This window comes from Geotrypetes seraphini, chromosome 3 (genome assembly GCF_902459505.1).
Source record: "Geotrypetes seraphini chromosome 3, aGeoSer1.1, whole genome shotgun sequence".
NCBI lineage: Eukaryota > Metazoa > Chordata > Amphibia > Gymnophiona > Dermophiidae > Geotrypetes > Geotrypetes seraphini.
The window spans coordinates 320,019,140-320,036,818 of record NC_047086.1 but is presented as its reverse complement, the minus strand read 5'-3'; the positions used below and the strand labels follow the sequence as shown (position 1 = coordinate 320,036,818).

General features: G+C 49.3%; 1 protein-coding gene across 1 annotated transcript in view; it reads right to left on the bottom strand.

Moving 5' to 3' along the window:
• The window catches only part of HNRNPLL (heterogeneous nuclear ribonucleoprotein L like), a 119,373-nt gene extending 102,188 nt beyond the window's left edge, over positions 1 to 17,185 (bottom strand). The window contains exon 1 of the mRNA XM_033937520.1: positions 16,802 to 17,185. Coding sequence (XP_033793411.1) covers positions 16,802 to 16,942 — 141 coding nt within the window. The 5' untranslated portion in view covers positions 16,943 to 17,185. The remainder of the gene's footprint in view (positions 1 to 16,801) is intronic.
• Between the last annotated feature and the right edge of the window lie 494 nt (positions 17,186 to 17,679).

The following is a 17,679-nucleotide window of genomic DNA, read 5'->3' as shown; positions in this document are numbered from 1 at the left end:
CATGAAACGCAGTGATGGCACTGAGGTGGACTCTGATTGAGGTAGACTTGAGGCCAGCATCGGACAGAGAGGGCAAATAGTCCAGTACAGATTCCACCGCCAATGAGGTGGGATCGTGATGATGCAGGAGACACCAAGAGGAGAACCTGGTCCACTTCTGATGGTAACATTGGAGAGTGGCCGGTTTCCTGGAGGCATCCAAAATGCGACGGACAGGCTGAGACAGATTTTCTGGAAAAGTCAGCCCGAGAGAAACCAAGCTGTCAGGTGGAGTGAAGACAGATTGGGATGTAGTAGAGACTGATGCTGCTGCGTAAGTAGAGTAGGAAACACAGGAAAAGGAATGGGCTCCCTGGAGCTGAGCTGAAGTAGGAGGGAAAACCAGTGTTGGCGAGGCCACCGAGGAGCGATGAGAATCATGGTGGCTCTGTCCTTGCGGAGTTTGGATAATGTCCGCAACATCAGAGGGAGTGGAGGAAAGGCATAGAGGAACCGATCCGTCCAGTCGAGCAGGAATGCATCCGGGGCCAGACGGTGAGGAGAGAAGAGTCTGGAACAGAACTGGGGCAGCTGATGGTTGTGAGGAGTTGCAAAGAGGTCTACCTGTGGAGTGCCCCAGCGAGCAAAGATGAAGCGGAGCGTGGGAGTATCCAGGGTCCACTCGTGAGGTTGAAGGATGCGGCTGAAATTGTCGGCCAGGGAGTTCTGTTCGCCCTGGATGTAGACAGCTTTGAGGAAGAGACTGTGGGCCGTGGCCCAGGTCCAGATGCGGAGAGCCTCCTGACAGAGGAGGCGAGATCCGGTGCCGCCTTGCTTGTTTATGTAGTACATGGCGACTTGATTGTCTGTGCACAGGAGAAGAACCTGAGGGCAGAGAAGGTGCTGGAAGGCCTTGAGAGCGTAGAACATGGCTCTGAGTTCCAGGAAATTGATGTGATGTTGACGCTCCTGAGGGGTCCAGAGTCCCTGGGTGCGTAGATTTCCCAGGTGAGCTCCCCACGCATAGGGGGAGGCATCCGTGGTTATGATCATGGAGTGAGGGGGTAGATGAAAGAGTAGACCCCTGGAAAGATTGGAGGAGTTCAACCACCATTGAAGAGATTGCTGAAGAGACGATGTCACAGAGATGGGATGAGAAAGAGGATCCATGGTCTGTGACCATTGGGTGGCTAGAGTCCACTGAGGTGTCCTGAGGTGGAGTCGTGCCAGAGGAAGTACATGGACCGTCGAGGCCATGTGGCCCAAGAGGACCATCATCTGTCGAGCTGGGATGGTTTGATGAAGGAGCACCTGACGACAGAGGTGGAGCAGGGTCCGGCGTCGGTCAGAGGGGAGAAATGCCCTCATCAGAGTGGTGTCGAGAACTGCTCCGATGAACTGAAGTCGCTGTGTGGGAAGCAGATGCGACTTGGGGTAGTTGATCTCGAAACCCAAGAGATGGAGGAAAGAGATGGTGTGATGAGTGGCTTGCAGCACAAGTGGAGACGTAGTTGCTTTCACCAACCAATCGTCCAAGTAGGGGAACACCTGGAGGTTGTGAGACCTGAGGAAGGCCGCCGCCACAATAAGGCACTTGGTGAACACCCTGGGCGATGATGTGAGGCCAAAGGGTAGCACCTTGTACTGATAGTGGCGGTTCTGAATCTGAAAGCGGAGGTAGCGATGTGAATTCAGATTGATGGGGATGTGAGTGTAGGCCTCTTTGAGGTCTAGGGTAGAGAATGACACGGTGAAAAAATTGGTCCCCGTCACCGCCCCGTCCCCGTCTCACCATCCCCGTCACCGCCCCGTCCCCGTCTCACCATCCCCGTCACCGCCCCGTCCCCGTCTCACCATCCTCTTCACCGCCCCGTCACCGCCACTGCCACCCCATTCACCGCCCCGTCACCGCCACTGCAATCCCATTCACTTTTCTTTATTTACGTATAAAGGAAACATTCTTTAAAACTTAGTTAAATATTAGTTAATAACTATACAAAAACAAAACACGCAGAGAAAAAATTAATTAATATAAATTCCCTGACTTCCCTGCACTGTCCCCCCTTGAAGGTCTGTCCCCATCCTGAAAGCCTGATGCCCCCCCCCCCGACGTCCGATACATCCCTCCCCCCGAAGGACCGCCGACTCCCCAACAATATCGGGCCAGGAGGGAGCCCAAATCCTCCTGGCCACGGCGACCCCCCTAACCCCACCCCGCACTACATTACGGGCAGGAGGGATCCCAGGCCCTCCTGCCCTCGACGCAAACCCCCCTCCCCCCAACGACCGCCCCCCCCAGCTTCAAAATGATGCCTGAAGTTACCTTGGGGGTTCTGAGCACTATTAATTTTAATTTATTACAGCACTCCAGAAATATTTTTCTAATTGTTTTAACTTGGAAAAGCGAACCAGGATTGTCTTAATGAAAGGCTTATGTTTGCACTGCAGCCCTCCTGCCCTCGACGCAAACCCCCCTCCCCCCAACGACCGCCCCCCCCAGCCGACCCGCGACCCCCCTGGCGACCCCCACGACCCCCCCACCCCCCTTCCCCGTACCTTTGGTAGTTGGCTGGACAGACGGGAGCCAAAACCGCCTGTCCGGCAGGCAGCCAACGAAGGAATGAGGCCGGATTGGCCCATCCATCCTAAAGCTCCGCCTACTGGTGGGGCCTAAGGCGCGTGGGCCAATCAGAATAGGCCCTGGAGCCTTAGGTCCCACCTGGGGGCGCGGCCTGAGGCACATGGTCGGGTTGGGCCCATGTGCCTCAGGCCGCGCCCCCAGGTGGGACCTAAGGCTCCAGGGCCTATTCTGATTGGCCCACGCGCCTTAGGCCCCACCAGTAGGCGGAGCTTTAGGATGGATGGGCCAATCCGGCCTCATTCCTTCGTTGGCTGCCTGCCGGACAGGCGGGTTTGGCTCCCGTCTGTCCGGCCAACTACCAAAGGTACGGGGAAGGGGGGTGGGGGGGTCGTGGGGGTCGCGGGTCGGCTGGGGGGGCGGTCGGAGATTCTTGGGGGGGGCGGTCGTTGGGGGGGAAGGGGGGTTTGCGTCGAGGGCAGGAGGGCCTGGGATCCCTCCTGCCCGTAATGTAGTGCGGGGTGGGGTTAGGGGGTCGCCGTGGCCAGGAGGGTTTGGGCTCCCTTCTGGCCCGATATTGTCGGGAAGTCGGCGGTCCTTCGGGGTGGGGGTGCGAGTGGTCCTGCCGGGGGGGGGGGTTGTATCGGACGTCGGGGAGTCGGCTGGGCAAGAGGGCTTGGGCTCCCTCTTGCTCCGATCGCGGGTGCGGGTGGGAGCGCATGCGAGCGGTCGTTCGGGGTGGGGGTGCGAGCGGTCCTGCTGGGGGGGTGAATCGGGCGTCGGGCGGTAAATAGCGGTTCCTAGAAGGGGGTACATTGGCCCGCGGGGACAAACCTGTTCACCGTTTCCGCGGTCGGTGAATGGCCTTGTCCCCGTCACCGCAGCGACTGCTAGTTTTCTTCCCCGTTTTCGGCGGTGACCCGCGGCTTAAATGCGGTGGCCGCGGGTAAACCGTCACCGTGTCATTCTCAAGTCTAGGGAACATAGCCAGTCGTGTTGAGAGAGAAGAGGGTAAAGCGTGGCCAGGAAGAGCATTCTGAATTTCTCTTTGACCAGACACTTGTTGAGGTCCCTGAGATCGAGGATGGGACGGAGGTCTCCTGTCCTCTTGGGAACCAGGAAGTAGCGGGAGTAGAATCCCTGACCCCATTGGTCCGGGGGCACCTCTTCGATGGCATTGAGAAGAAGGAGGGATTGGACCTCCCTCAGGAGGAGGGGGGTTTGGGAGGAGTGAGAAGCAGACTCTACGGGAGGATTGTCTGGTGGAAGAGTCTGGAAGTTGAGAGAGTAGCCGTGGCGAATGATGTTGAGGACCCATTGGTCTGATGTGATGACCTCCCAACGGCTGAGAAAAAGTTGGAGGCGACCTCCGATAGGCTGAGGAAGAGGCAATGATGTTGGGAGACTGGCTATGCCCTGGAGAAAAGAGTCAAAAGGGTTGAGATGGTTTTGACGGAGGTAGAGGCTTGGCAGGTTGGTGAGACTGAGAGCGAGCCTGAGTTTGATGTTGCTGCCGAGGTCAGCACGGCTGCTGTTGAGGCGGGTTGAGAGGTCTGGCCGAGAACCTGCGCTGGTAGGAAGACTGCTGTCTGTAGGTGCGAGCAGGTGGAGTCTTCTTTTTAGGTTTAATCAGAGTGTCCCACCTGGTCTCATGTGCTGAGAGCTTCTGGGTTGTTGAGTCCAGGGACTCTCCGAAGAGTTCATCACCCAGACAAGGTGCGTTAGCCAGGCGGTCCTGGTGGTTAATGTCTAGGTCAGAGACTCTCAGCCATGCCAAACGGCGCATGGCCACTGCCATGGCAGATGCGCGAGAGGTCAGCTCAAATGAGTCGTAGATGGAGCGAACCATGAATTTCCTGAGTTGGAGGAGGCTGGAAATATGTTGCTGGAAAAGAGGGACCTTACGTTCAGGAAGATATTTCTGTAAGGAGAAGAGCTGTTGCACCAGATGCTTCATGTAGAAGGAGAAGTGGAAGGTGTAGTTGTTGGCTCTATTGGCTAACATGGAATTTTGGAAAAGGCGCTTACCAAATTTATTCATGGTTTTTCCCTCTCTGCCAGGAGGGGTGGAGGCATAGACACTGGAACCCTGAGATTTTTTCAAAGTAGATTCCACCAGGAGGGACTCGTGGGGCAATTGAGGTTTGTTAAACCCTGGGATTGGAATAACCCGGTACAAGCTATCCAATTTAGGAGGGGCTCCAGGAACCGTGAGGGGAGCTTCCCAGTTTTTATAGAAAGTTTCCCATAAGATGTCGTGGACGGGCAACTTCAGAAATTCTTTGGGAGATTGCTCAAAGTCTAGGGCATCGAGGAAAGCCTGAGACTTTTTAGAGTCGGACTCTAAGGGAATGGAAAGAGCTGCTGACATCTCCCTAAGGAATTTGGAGAAAGAGGATTGCTCTGGTTTTGAGACGGTGTCGGTCATGGAGGGTTCTTCATCGGTTGTCGAAGCATCCTCCTCGGTACCGTGAGGGGAGTCTTCCCATAAATCTGGGTCCCTAACGTCGGGGTGCGTACGTTTGAACATCGGTGTGGAGGGCTCGGCATGACGGGTCTTTGAAAGAGATTTGCCTGAGCGCACTGAGGCGGTACCGGGTGAGGAAGACCGATGTCGTTCCTGGGACCGGACAAGGTCGGCAGCATCACGGGTATGTACTGTAGGTGTTTCTGCCAAGAGCACCGGCATGGAAGTATTAATCGGTACCGAGGGGGTCGACACCGATGGGACAGTGTGAGGCTCGGACCGGTCCCATACCGGAAGGTGCGGTGCCGGCAACAGTTGTTGGAGCTGTTGTTGCAGCTGCTCCTGTAACTGTGTTTGGAGTATGGCCGCGATGCGGTCGTCCAGGGGAGGCACCGGTACCGCTTTTTTCTTCTTCGGTACCATAGGTGCCGCTCTACGCTCCGGCGATGAGGAGGCTGATGATGAGGCACTCACCGAGATCGGAGCAGAGCGTTTGCGGGGCCGGTGCGGTGCCGGGAGGGCTGGTGTCGCAACCGTGGCAGGAGGGCACTCAAGGGAAGTGGGAGGCTTCTTAGCCGGCTTACCTGGGCCCAACGACCCCGAGGAAGGGTCCGGTGGTGTTGATGTCGTCGGTGCCGACTTTTGTGGTGCCGTCGACGTCGCAGCCGGTTCCATGGCAGATCCGGTACCAAACAAAATATTTTGCTGGATCTGACGATTTTTCAAAGTACGCTTTTTAAGCATAGCACAGCGGGTGCAGGTGTCAGCCCGATGCTCTGGACCCAAGCACTGGAGGCACCAATTGTGTGGGTCGGTGAGGGAGATCGGGCGTGCACACCGCTGGCATTTCTTAAAACCCGGTTGAGGGGGCATGAATGGAAACACGGCCTCCGCAAAATCGAACCCGGAGGCCTGTATGGTGGCAATAGGCCCCGCCGGGGCCGGCCTGAAAAAATAAGGAAAACTCGACGAGTTGTTTTTTTTTTAAAACAAAAATAAAGGGAATCCGATAAGAAAAAAGGAAAAAAGTGAAAAAATACGCGAGCGGGAAGGCAAAAATTAGTTTTTCAACGGCCGTTGAAAACACATGCGTCTTCTTCGCTCCGCGGAAACGAAGAAACTGGGGACCACGCACTCCTCCATCGGGCGGGAACGCACTCGCGCATGCGCGGTGCGGCCAACTAGAACTTTCTAGTTAAAAAGGTCCGTACCGGGGCTCCGTCGGTGACGTCACCCATGCGTTAAGAATATGCTGCCTGCTTGTCCTGGGATAAAAGCATTTTTTTACTAGGGAGTTGATGTGGTCGTTGAAGGACAGTGTAGAGTCAATGATGATTCCCAGAACTTTGCTTGAGTGCACAAGCTGCAGATTGGTGCCAGAGGATAGTGGGATGAGGGTGGGTAGCTGATCTAATTTTGGGCCGAGCCAAAGTAGTTTTGTTTTGGTTTCATTTAGTTTCATTTGAACGGTGAGAGCCCAGGATTGGAGATTTGTTATACAAGAAGAGATGTTATCAGAGAGGTTGGTGAGGTTAGAGTAGGTCTCGAGGAGGACAAGGATGTTGTCGGCGTAGGTGTAAAGTGTCTCCGAGGTGGATAGTTGGAGGAGTTTCAGGGAGGACATATAAACATTGAAAAGAATCGGGGATAGAGGTGAACCCTGAGGAACTCCGCAGATCGGTTTCCATGGGGAGGATGAGGTGTCATTCATGTTAACGAAGTAGGAGCAGGAATGTAAGAATTTTGAGAACCAATCTAAGACTGTGGAGTTTATGCCAATTTCAGAAAGTTGGAGGATTAGTATGTCATGATGGACAATGTCGAAAGCTGCAGAAAGGTCAAATTGAAGAAGGACAGCAAACTTGTTGCAGGAGTGAAGTTGTTGGACCTTTGAAATTAAAGAGTCCAAAAGAGATTCGGTGCTGAAGTTGGGTCTGAAGCCATGTTGGTAGGGTAGGAGAATGGAGAATCTCTCAAGATAGGATGAGAGTTGGGTGGCTATGATGGACTCCAGCATCTTGGTCAGGAGAGGAATGTTAGTTATTGGGCGATAGCTGGATGGAGTGGAGGGGTTTAGATCAGCTTTTTTCAATAGAGGGGATAAGGCAATGTGTCCCATTTCTGTAGAAAATAGGCCTGAGAGCAGGGCGGATGAGATGAGATGGCTTGTGCTGGAATATTCTCGTATAAATAGGAGGGGAAAGGATCCAAGGTACAGTTGCAGGATTTTAACTTAAGGCAGAGTTTAGAGACCTGGGAGTCGGAAACGAGCTCGAAGGCAGTCCAGGATCTATCGGCTGGGATATGGTTGGCCTCGGTTAGATTAGGGTTGGAGGTAGTGAGCACCAGAGAGTTGTAAGTGGGTGTTGGGGGGAAGGAGCATCGTAAGTGACTTTCTCATTGAAAAATTTTGCTAGATCATCGGCAGATGGAGAGGAGGGGAGTGTGGCGGAATCATGTTTAGAGGATATGGAACGCCAAATGTATAAAAAGAGACATAGCCAGTAGAAGGAAGAAGGTGTTGATGCCCCTGTACAGGTCATTGGTAAGGCCCCACTTGGAGTATTGTGTTCAGTTTTAGAGACCGTATCTGGCGAAGGACGTAAGAAGACTTGAAACGGTCCAGAGGAGGGCGACGAAAATGATAGGAGGCTTGCACCAGAAGACGTATGAGGAGACTGGAAGCCCTGAATATGTATACCCTAGAGGAAAGGAGGGACAGGGGAGATATGATTCTGAGACGTTCAAATACTTGAAGAGTATTAACGTAGAACAAAATCTTTTCCAGAGAAAGGAAAATGGTAAAACCAGAGGACATAATTTGAAGTTGAGGGCTGGTAGATTCAAGAGCAATGTTAGGAAATTCTACTTTACGGAAAGGGTGGTGGATGCCTAGAATGCGCTCCCAAGAGAGGTGGTAGAGAGGAAAACGGTGACTGAGTTCAAAGAAGTGTGGGATGAACAAACAGGATCTAGAATCAGAAAATATTAAATATTGAACTAAGGCCAGTACTGGGCAGACTTGCACAGTCTGTGTCTGTATATGGCCGTTTGGAGGAGGACGGGCTGGAGAGGGCTTCAATGGCTGGGAGGGTGTAGATCAGTGGTCTCAAACTCAAACCCTTTGATGGTTTGGTTAGGTTTGATGGGGTTAGGTGAGAAACTAACTGCATGGGTCAATGATTGGCTGAGTGGAAGACTTCAGAGGGTGGTGGTCAACGGCACCCTCTCTGAGACATCGGAGGTGACTAGCGGAGTGCCGCAAGGATCAGTCCTGGGACCATCTCTTTTCAACATATTCATAAGGGATTTAACCCGGGGGCTTCAGGGTAAGGTAGCACTGTTCGCCGACGACGCCAAACTGTGTAATATAGTAAGTGAAAGCAGTCTCAAGGGTAGTATGACGCAGGACCTGATCATTTGGAAAACTGGTCCTCAACATGGCAGCTGGGCTTCAACGCTAAGAGGTGTAAAGTCATGCATCTCGGCAGCAGAAATCCATGCAGAACATACACCTTGAATGGAGTAGCACTAGCTAGAACTTCAGAAGAACGGGATTTGGGAGTAATCATCAGTGCAGACATGAAGGCTGCCAAACAAGTGGAGAAGGCCTCATCCAAGGCAAGGCAAATGATGGGATGTATCAAGAGAAGCTTCGTCAGCCGCAAGCCTGAAGTCATAATGCCACTTTACAGAGCCATGGTGAGACCTCATCTGGAGTACTGTGTGCAATTCTGGAGGCCACATTACCGTAAAGATGTGCTTCGAGCCGAGTCGGTCCAGCGGATGGCCACTAGAATGGTCTCCGGACTCAAGGGTCTCTCATACGAAGAAAGACTGGGCAAATTGCAGCTCTATACTCTAGAGGAGCGCAGGGAAAGGGGGGACATGATTGAGACATTTAAATATGTCACAGGACGTGTCGAGGTGGAAAACGACATCTTCCTTCTCAAAGGACCATCGGTCACAAGAGGGCACGAACTCAAACTCAGAGGAGGGAACTTTAATGGTGATACCAGGAAGTACTTCTTCACAGAAAGGGTGGTGGATCACTGGAACAAACTTCCGCTGCAGGTGATCAAGGCCACCAGTGTGCTCGACTTTAAGAATAAATGGGACATTCACGTAGGATCACTACGAGGGTCGAGCTAAAGAACTAAGTCATTAGCACCCAGACTTAATGGGGTGGGTCAGTAGAGTGGGCAGACTTGATGGGCTGTAGCCCTTTTCTGCCGTCATCTTTCTATGTTTCTATGTTTGCGGGGCCACATTTTGGATTTGTAGGTACTTGGAGGGCCGCAGAAAAAATAGTTAATGTCTTATTAAAGAAATGACAATTTTTCATGAGGTAAAACTCTTTATAGTTTATAAAACTTTCCTTTAACAATTAAAAGGAAAGATATATAAACTATAAAGAGTTTTACCTCATGCAAAATTGTCATTTCTTTAATAAGACATTAACTATTTTTTCTGTGGCACTCCAAGAACTCTATTTTTTTCTGCAGCACTCGCATTTAAAGTTCAATATCTTTTTTTTCTCAAAACTGGCACATTTCAATCACTAAATTGGAAATAAAATCATTTTCCTACTTTTGTTTGGTAATTTCATCAGTCTTTGGTTGCACTTTATTCTTCTGACTGTGCATCCAATACTTCTTCCCTTCTTTCAGCCTCCTGTATGCTTCCTCTCCTCCAGACCTCATTCTCTCCCCCAACTTTTTCTTTCTTTCTCTATGTCTGTCTTTCTCTGATTCCATGCCCCATTTTTTTGCTTTGTTTCTGGTTCCCTGTCCCCCCTCCTTCTTTCTTTTTTCCTTCCTGCCCTCCCCCATGTCACCGCCGCTGCGGAATAGGCTGCTGCCGCTGCCGCTATCGGGAACAGGCCGAGATATCCCTGCTTCTCTTCTGCATGGGGCCGACCAACTCTCGCCGTCCGACGTCAATTCTAACGTCGGAAAGGACGTTCCGGGCAGCCAGGCAGCGATTGGCTAGCCAGAACGTCCTCTCGACGTCAGAATTGACGTCGGGCCGCCAGAGTTGGTCGACCCCACAGGGAAGAGAAGCAGGGAAATCAAAGAACACGGTGCCGGCCTGATCCCCGATGGCAGCAGTGAGAAGGGAAGGGAAGCAGGTTGGGCACCACTGCTCTAGACGAGCTGCGAGCCGCACTCTAGGGAGAACAGTGGACCGGGGCCCCCCCTTGGTATGCCACTGGAGCAGCAGCATGTCTGGCCGGCTCGTTCGTTCAAAGCCACGGGTGGCGGCTCCTTGCGAGATCCGTGCCTGCGTCTGAAGCCTCTCTGATGTTGTGACATCAGAGAGGCTTCTGATGCAGGAGTGGATAGCGCAAGGAGCCACCAACTCACGGCTTTGAATGAACGAGCCGGCTGCTGCTCCAAAAGGAAGAGAATGATGCCTCCAGACCCTGGGCCGCAAATAAAACCTGGAGAGCCACATGTGGCCCGCAGGCCGCGTGTTTGAGACCGCTGGTGTAGATGGACTGGAGTAGGTTTTGATGGAGATTTTGGCAGTTGGAACCCAAGCACAGTACCAGGTAGAGCTTTGGATTCTTGCCCAGAAATAGCTAAGAAGAAGAAAAAAAAAATTGAATCAGGTTGGGCAGACTGGATGGACCATTCGGGGCTTTATCTGCCATCATCTACTATGTTACTATGGCCTGATTACCCAATCAAAAAATACCTCCAAATGTCTCTTCAGAATCTACAACTCACTGATCTCTATAAAAGACATAACATAAGGACAAGCAACACAGCAACCAGACAAACTAGCACACCACTTTCAAGAAAAAAAAAAAAAATCAGAAAAGTGAGGATATCATTCACAAACAGCTCAGAAGATAACATAGATCTTCACCTAACCAAATACATGAACGAAAGGATTCCCGCTGACAGGTGCTGGTCAAAATTCAATCCAGTCAACATAAAAGAGATCTTAAACTGACTGAAGACAATATCAAAAAAACCCAAACACTGTTACTTAGACATATGTCCAGCTAGCCTGCTTTTGGGTTTTTTGTGGAATATCTTTATTAACAATTGCAAAGGAACATACAACCAAAAGGAAAGCAGATAAAAGCAAGGCAAATCAGGTAATGCAACAAGCAAAAGAACATGGTAAAAATGAGACAAAGTACAAAGTCCCCTCGATTGGATATCCAGCACAATTGACATTTTGAGTGATAGAAAGCCCCAAACTCAAACAAGCACCACACCACCAGTCTCAAGCTAGCCTGCTAATTCATACTCCCCTTAACTTTCTGCAATGGCTGACAAACCTAGTAAACAATAGATGCTTAGAAAATGGACTCTACCTCAAAACAATAATAGCTATAGCACTGACACCTACTTTGGTTAGGTCAAGGTTTGCAACTTTAGGTATAGGTGTCAAGTGTGCAACTAGCTAAATTCATAGATCAAACAGATGGATGGATAGCACAGTTACTTACCGTAACAGGTGTTATCCAGAGACAGCAGGCAGATATTTTCTACATGTGGGCGACTTCACCGACGGAGCCCCCTAGCAGACGTTTTCGCAAGCAGACTTGCTTGAAGACCTTCAGGCTTGCGATTGGCGTGTGCCCCTCCCACCCTGCCTAGGGCATGCGTCTCCTCAGCGTGTCCTCAGTTCAGATAGCAAGCAAAGAAGCCAACCACAGGGAGGTGGGTGGGTTGCGAGAATATCTGCCTGCTGTCCCTGGATAACACCTGTTACAATAAGTAACTGTACTTTATCCCAGGACAAGCAAGCAGCATATTCTCTACATGTGGGTGACCTCTAAGCTAACCAGAAAGGGATGGAGGGAGAGTTGGCAATTTAGGAGAATAGATGCTGCAAAACTGACTGGCCAAAGTGGCCACCACACCTGGAAAAAGCATCAAGACAGTAGTGAGAGGTGAACATATGAACTGAGGACCAAGTGGCAGCCTTACAGATTTCCTCAATGGGAGTGGAGCGGAGGAAAACAACAGACGTCGCCATTGCCCTGACCTTGTGGCCTGTGACTTGACCCGGCAGGAAGAGACCAGCCTGAGCATAACAGAAAGAAATACAAGCGGCCAAACTGTTAGAAATTGTCCGCTTAGAGACCTAGCGACCCAAGCGATTAGGATAGAAAGAAAGGAACAGCTGGAGAACAGAATGATGAGGAGCGGTGCACTTCAAGTAGAAGGCCAGCTCACGCTTACAATCAAAAGAATGTAGAGCCACTTCCCCAGGGTGAGAATGGGGATTCGAAAAAAACACAGGAAGAACAGATTGGTTGATGTGAAAATCAGAAACAATCTTAGGCTAGAACTTAGAATAGGTACGGAGAACCACCTTATCGTGATGGAAGACAGTGAAAGGTGGGTCCGCTACCAAGGCTTGAAGCTCACTGACCCGATGGGCAGAAGTGAGAGCAATAAGAAACACAACTTTCCAAGTAAGATACTTTAAGTGAGCCTTCGCTAGCGGCTCGAACGGGGGTTTCATCAATTGAACAAGGACCACGTTAAGGTCCCAAACCACCGGAGGAGGTTTGAGGGGCAGATGAACGTGGAAAAGTCCTTTCATGAAGCGGGAAACCACAGGATGAACAGAGATAGGCTTCCCGTCAATCGGCTGATGAAAAGCAGCAATGGCACTAAGGTGGACTCGAACCGAAGAGGACTTGAGCCCAGCACCAGACAAGTGCAACAGATAATCCAGGACATCTGACAAGGAGGTGGACAGCGGCTCCAGCTGCCTAATAGCACACCAGGAAGAAAAGCGGGTCCACTTCTGATGGTAACATTTGTAGGGGCGTTTCCGTATTTGCACCTGAAGGTTAGGCCTCTCTAACATCATCAAGCCTAAACCATTATTTGCAAGAAATCATTCCAGCCTGAACCTAGCAAGAAGAGAAAGAAGAACACATCTTTGCTGTTTCTGCCTGATGCATTCTGGGTATGTACCAGAACTGTATTCTAATCAAGGACATCCAGCTATGCCTACATGCTCTGCCTATGTGAATCTTGGGGGAGTTATTGCTCCTGTGCTTCTTATCTAAAGAAGGCGCCTCTGTCTCCCAGATTGTACGAGACTCTATACAGAAAGGCTATTCATCTAAGTTCTGTTTCTGGATTGGTCCAGGGAGGTCATCTGACGAGATCCAAGTAGGTAGGGAAAGTTCACCTCGAAGCCGAGACTTTGAAGGAGCAAGATGAGGATCGGTGATGGAGATAACCCGGTTGCACTTAGTGCAGTTTTAAAATCCGGAACGAGGCCGGGACATAAGAAAAAAGAGAGCCGCAGCCCCGCGAGGCCAGGCGGCCAAAGGAAGACCGGGAACCCGGTCAAAAATATACGAACTGAAAAAAATGAAAATAAAGAAAATGAAAGACACGAGCACAGCGACTCGAAAGAAACTAATCAAATAAGCCGTGGTGCAAGAGGGACAATGACATCGCGCGAAGCAAGGGAGCAGTGCTTCTGGCTCCGTGGAAAACAGAGAACTGAGGAGACGCATGCCCTAGGCAGGGCAGGAGGGGCAAGCGCGCATGCGCGGGCCAATCGCAAGCCTGAAGGTCTTCGAGCAAGTCTGCTTGCGAAAACATCCGCTAGGGGGCTCCGTCGGTGACGTCACCCACATGTAGAGAATATGCTGCCTGCTTGTCCTGGGATAATCCACAGATCACAACATGGCTTCTCAGACCTAGGCAGAACGCTGAATCCATGTTACTTGAACTAACATCTAAAATAAGATACCGCATTATTTTAGAAGATATCAAGTCAGCAAAGGCAATCAATCTATAACACTACAATTTGACATCTCTGCAGCGTTTGATGCAGTAGATCAGTGTTTCTCAACTCGGTCCTGGAGTACCCACTTGCCAGTCATGTTTTCAGTATATCCACAATGAATATGCATGAAAGAAATTTGCATATAATGGAGGCAGTATATGCAAATCAAGTTTATACATATTCATTGTGGATAGCCTGAACACCTGACTGGCGAGGGGGTACTCCAGGACCGAGTTGAGAAATACTGCAGTAGACCACTCTCCTACTTCTCAAATTAAATGAACTTGGAGTACAGGGTGTGGTACTGCAATGGTTCTCACAATTCCTAAAAAATAGAACTTACGAAGTCTGGAAAAATGACAAGAGATCCTAACAATGGAAAGCCAACTGTGGAGTTCCACAAGGCTCACCACTACCATGTTTCCCCCAAAATAAGACAGGGTCTTATATTAAATTTGTGCTCCATAAAACCCACTAGGGCTTATTTTCGGGGAATGTCTTATTTTTTTTCCATGTACAACAATCATCTCTCCCTTTCTCTCTTCTCCTCAAACTCCAATTTTTCCTCTTTCCTTTCTCTCCCCCCCCCCACATGTACAACATCTTTCCTCACCTCTCACCCATCCCCTTGTGTAGCAGCTCTGAGGCCTCCAAAAACAGTAGCAGTGCTCTGAACGGGCTGCTTTGCGTCCTTCCTCACCGGGGCCGGGCTTTCCCTCTGCAACATCTTTCTATCTTTCCCTCCCATTCCTGTGTGTAGCGGAACCCCACCGTGAACCAGACATATCTCCACTCCTAAGCCTCCAAAACAGCAGTGGCACAGCCCATTTAGAGCGATGCCGCTGTTTTTGGAGGCCTCAAAGCTGCTGCACAAGGGATGGGTGAGAGGCGAGGAAAGTTGCTGCATATGGGGAGGGGGGAAGAAAGGAAAGAGGAAGAATTGGGGTGGAGGAGAGGGAGAAATCATTGGTAAATCAGGCAGCACTAATATCAGGGATGGAGTCAGGGAGTGTCGGGGTGACACTGGGGGTCGATCTTAACTAGGTCTTATTTTTGGGGTAGGGGTTATATTAGGAGCATCTAAAAAAATCACCCTAGGGCTTATTTTCCGTGAAACATAGTATCTCCTGCACTATTTAACATCTATTTAAGAGCACTGGGGAATAACCTTCCCTCGACTCAGGATCATAGTCTTTATTTATTTATTCAATTTTCTATATCATTCTCCCAGGGGAGCTCAGAACGGTTTTACATGCATTTATTCAGGTACTCAAGCATTTTCCCTGTCTGTCCTGGTGGGCTCACAATCTATCTAATGTACTTGGGACAATGGGGGGATTAAGTGACTTGCCCAGGGTCACAAGGAGCAGCGTGGTTTGAGCCCACAACCTCAGGATGCCGAGGCTGTAGCTTTTAACCACTACGCCACACTCTCCTCACTGCGCCACACTCTCTTATGCAGATATCTTCATTTCTTGCATTGCTAAAGAATCCTTCAAAAGCACCCTAATTAATAATATACCTGAAAAATACTATTGATGATCTAAGTGCTTGGATGATGAGAAACTTCCTCAAATCGGAGACTATAACTTGCTACCTAACACCCACTAAAAAAAAAAAGCCTGCGGCAGGGTGAGTGGGCATCTCTCCTGCCGATCTTCCGCATGGGTGAAGGCGGCAATGGTCCGGGAGGGGGGACGACATACTAGATTACCAGGCTTTTTTGGGTTACATTTATAAGGAGTCGGGCTGGTGGCTTGTCTGAGAGTTGCTTTGTTTTCATATCAGCCAGCGCTCAGGCACTAACAGGAAAGTAAGACTTCGACAGCTCTGACCCTGCCGGTAAATATCAGCCCCAATTCCTCATAAATGGAGGAACATTCTTTTTTTAAAGAATTGCCTGGAGAGGTCATTTTAATATTAATGACTTCGTTAGAATACAGAGTTAATATTAATGATCTCATTGTATTACATTTGCGTAGTACAATCGGAGGCTGCTAGACAGAATGGAAAAACCCACGGTGAGCTGTTTTAATAAAATCCGTGGTTTAGCGCCTTCGTTAAATGCACCATGACTTTAGAGAATTGGCTTTTTTAAAAAAATTATTTACTGATTTTTAATCAAAAACAGTGTCATACAAATGAAAGAACAAAAGATATTCCACATATACCACTATTATCGATACAGGTAACATAAATATCATTCAGTAATTTCATTTTCCTGCATATAATAATATATCCTAATATACAATACAAATAAAGAATAAAGTTACCCAAATATCACTATCAATATTTATTCCCCTCCCTCCAACCCCCTGGATGTGTAAAGATAAATAAACCAAAGAAAAGAATTGGCTTCTAAATGAATTGCTCAGACAGTGAAGGAACTGCAATGGGAATAAAAAAATCCAGTTCTCCTAGTTCTCAGGCCATCTTAGGCTACTTAATCGCAGGAAAACTTTTTTTTACAGTTTAAGAAAAAAGATTGTCAAAAGGCTATATAAATAAATAAAAGCATCATGAACAGATCAACTTATCTTTTATTACATGCAGTTATTCATATCACCTAGACATCTTAGATGTACAAAAATTAACATGCAATTAACTAATTAAAGAGAATCTAGGATGATCCAATAAAGGGAACAGCAGTTTCTAATTCTTTGGGTAAACATCACAATTTTTTTTTCCTCACCAGGTAAAGGTCGACGGCACAAAAAGTCCTAAGCCAAACCAGCGCCTGGCTATGTTAAATAACTAAGAAGAGATCATAAAAGATAATGATATCTGAAAGTCCAAATTTTCCCTCTATTCATTAAAAACAAAATATGAGAGATCGCAACGCAGTGCCCTCGCTATACTATATAGTGCAATGAATATCAGAGATCATCACCAAGAAAACCATTCCCTCTCTCCCCTTGTATTACAACCTGATTATCGTTATCACTAGTGCAGCAGAGTACCCAGCACGCCTTTCCCTCACCCCCCAGTGCTCTCACCCCGTAGGCCAAAGCGCGGGCCTGCTCCCGGCTTTCATTCTCCTCCGAAGCGTAGTCAAACCCGCCGTCCTCCTCGGTCTTGAGGCGCTTGGCTTGCGTCTCGTAATCGTCTTCCCCATACTGCTCCTCCAACGAAGACATAGCGACGAAGTTGGTGCTCTCGGCGAGGACCAGCGAGATGTGGAAAGAGCTAAGGGAGGAGGAGCCTCGGTGCGCGCGGGAACCTATGCGAAGCACTCACCGCGCAGACAGCGCTTTCCCCCTACTCCGTAGCGTTTCCACTGCTATTCGCTGCGCACGCGCGGCCTTCCCGTGACGAAGTAACGGACGATCAATCCAGGACCCTAAGGCACAATAAGCAGAAAACAAAACCTTCCCTTCTCCTCGTCCTTCTTTTCTATTGGCTGGGCTAACTCGCGTGCTGATTAGTTACTGGAGGTGTTTACGTCCTGCAGTCCCCTTTGCTGCCTTTAGTGTACTGTAGGTGCCCTCTAGGAGAGAATGAAAACGTAGGCTTCGCCGGGAGAAGGCAGAGGTGTGTCTGCGGTTAACCATTGAGAATCGGCAGAAATGTGTAGTCATGGTTGACTACACTCAAGTGACTAATAGTGCAGCAGAATAATTTCTGTTTTTTTGCCACCAAATCAGAGCTTGCCAAGAGCGTTTTCTATTCATTTGGAGAATTCTAAAGCTTAAGCAGAATTAGACAAGCTTTGAAATGTACAGTGGATAAGAATGTATATTGTGGTAGGATCAATGGATAACCTTTATGATTCTCTTGTTTTTGTGACTTTTAGCTTCAGATCAACATCACAGTATTGAATTGCATGGTCACATCCATTTCTTAAATGTCAGTGTCTTGTAAATCCTTTTGGTAA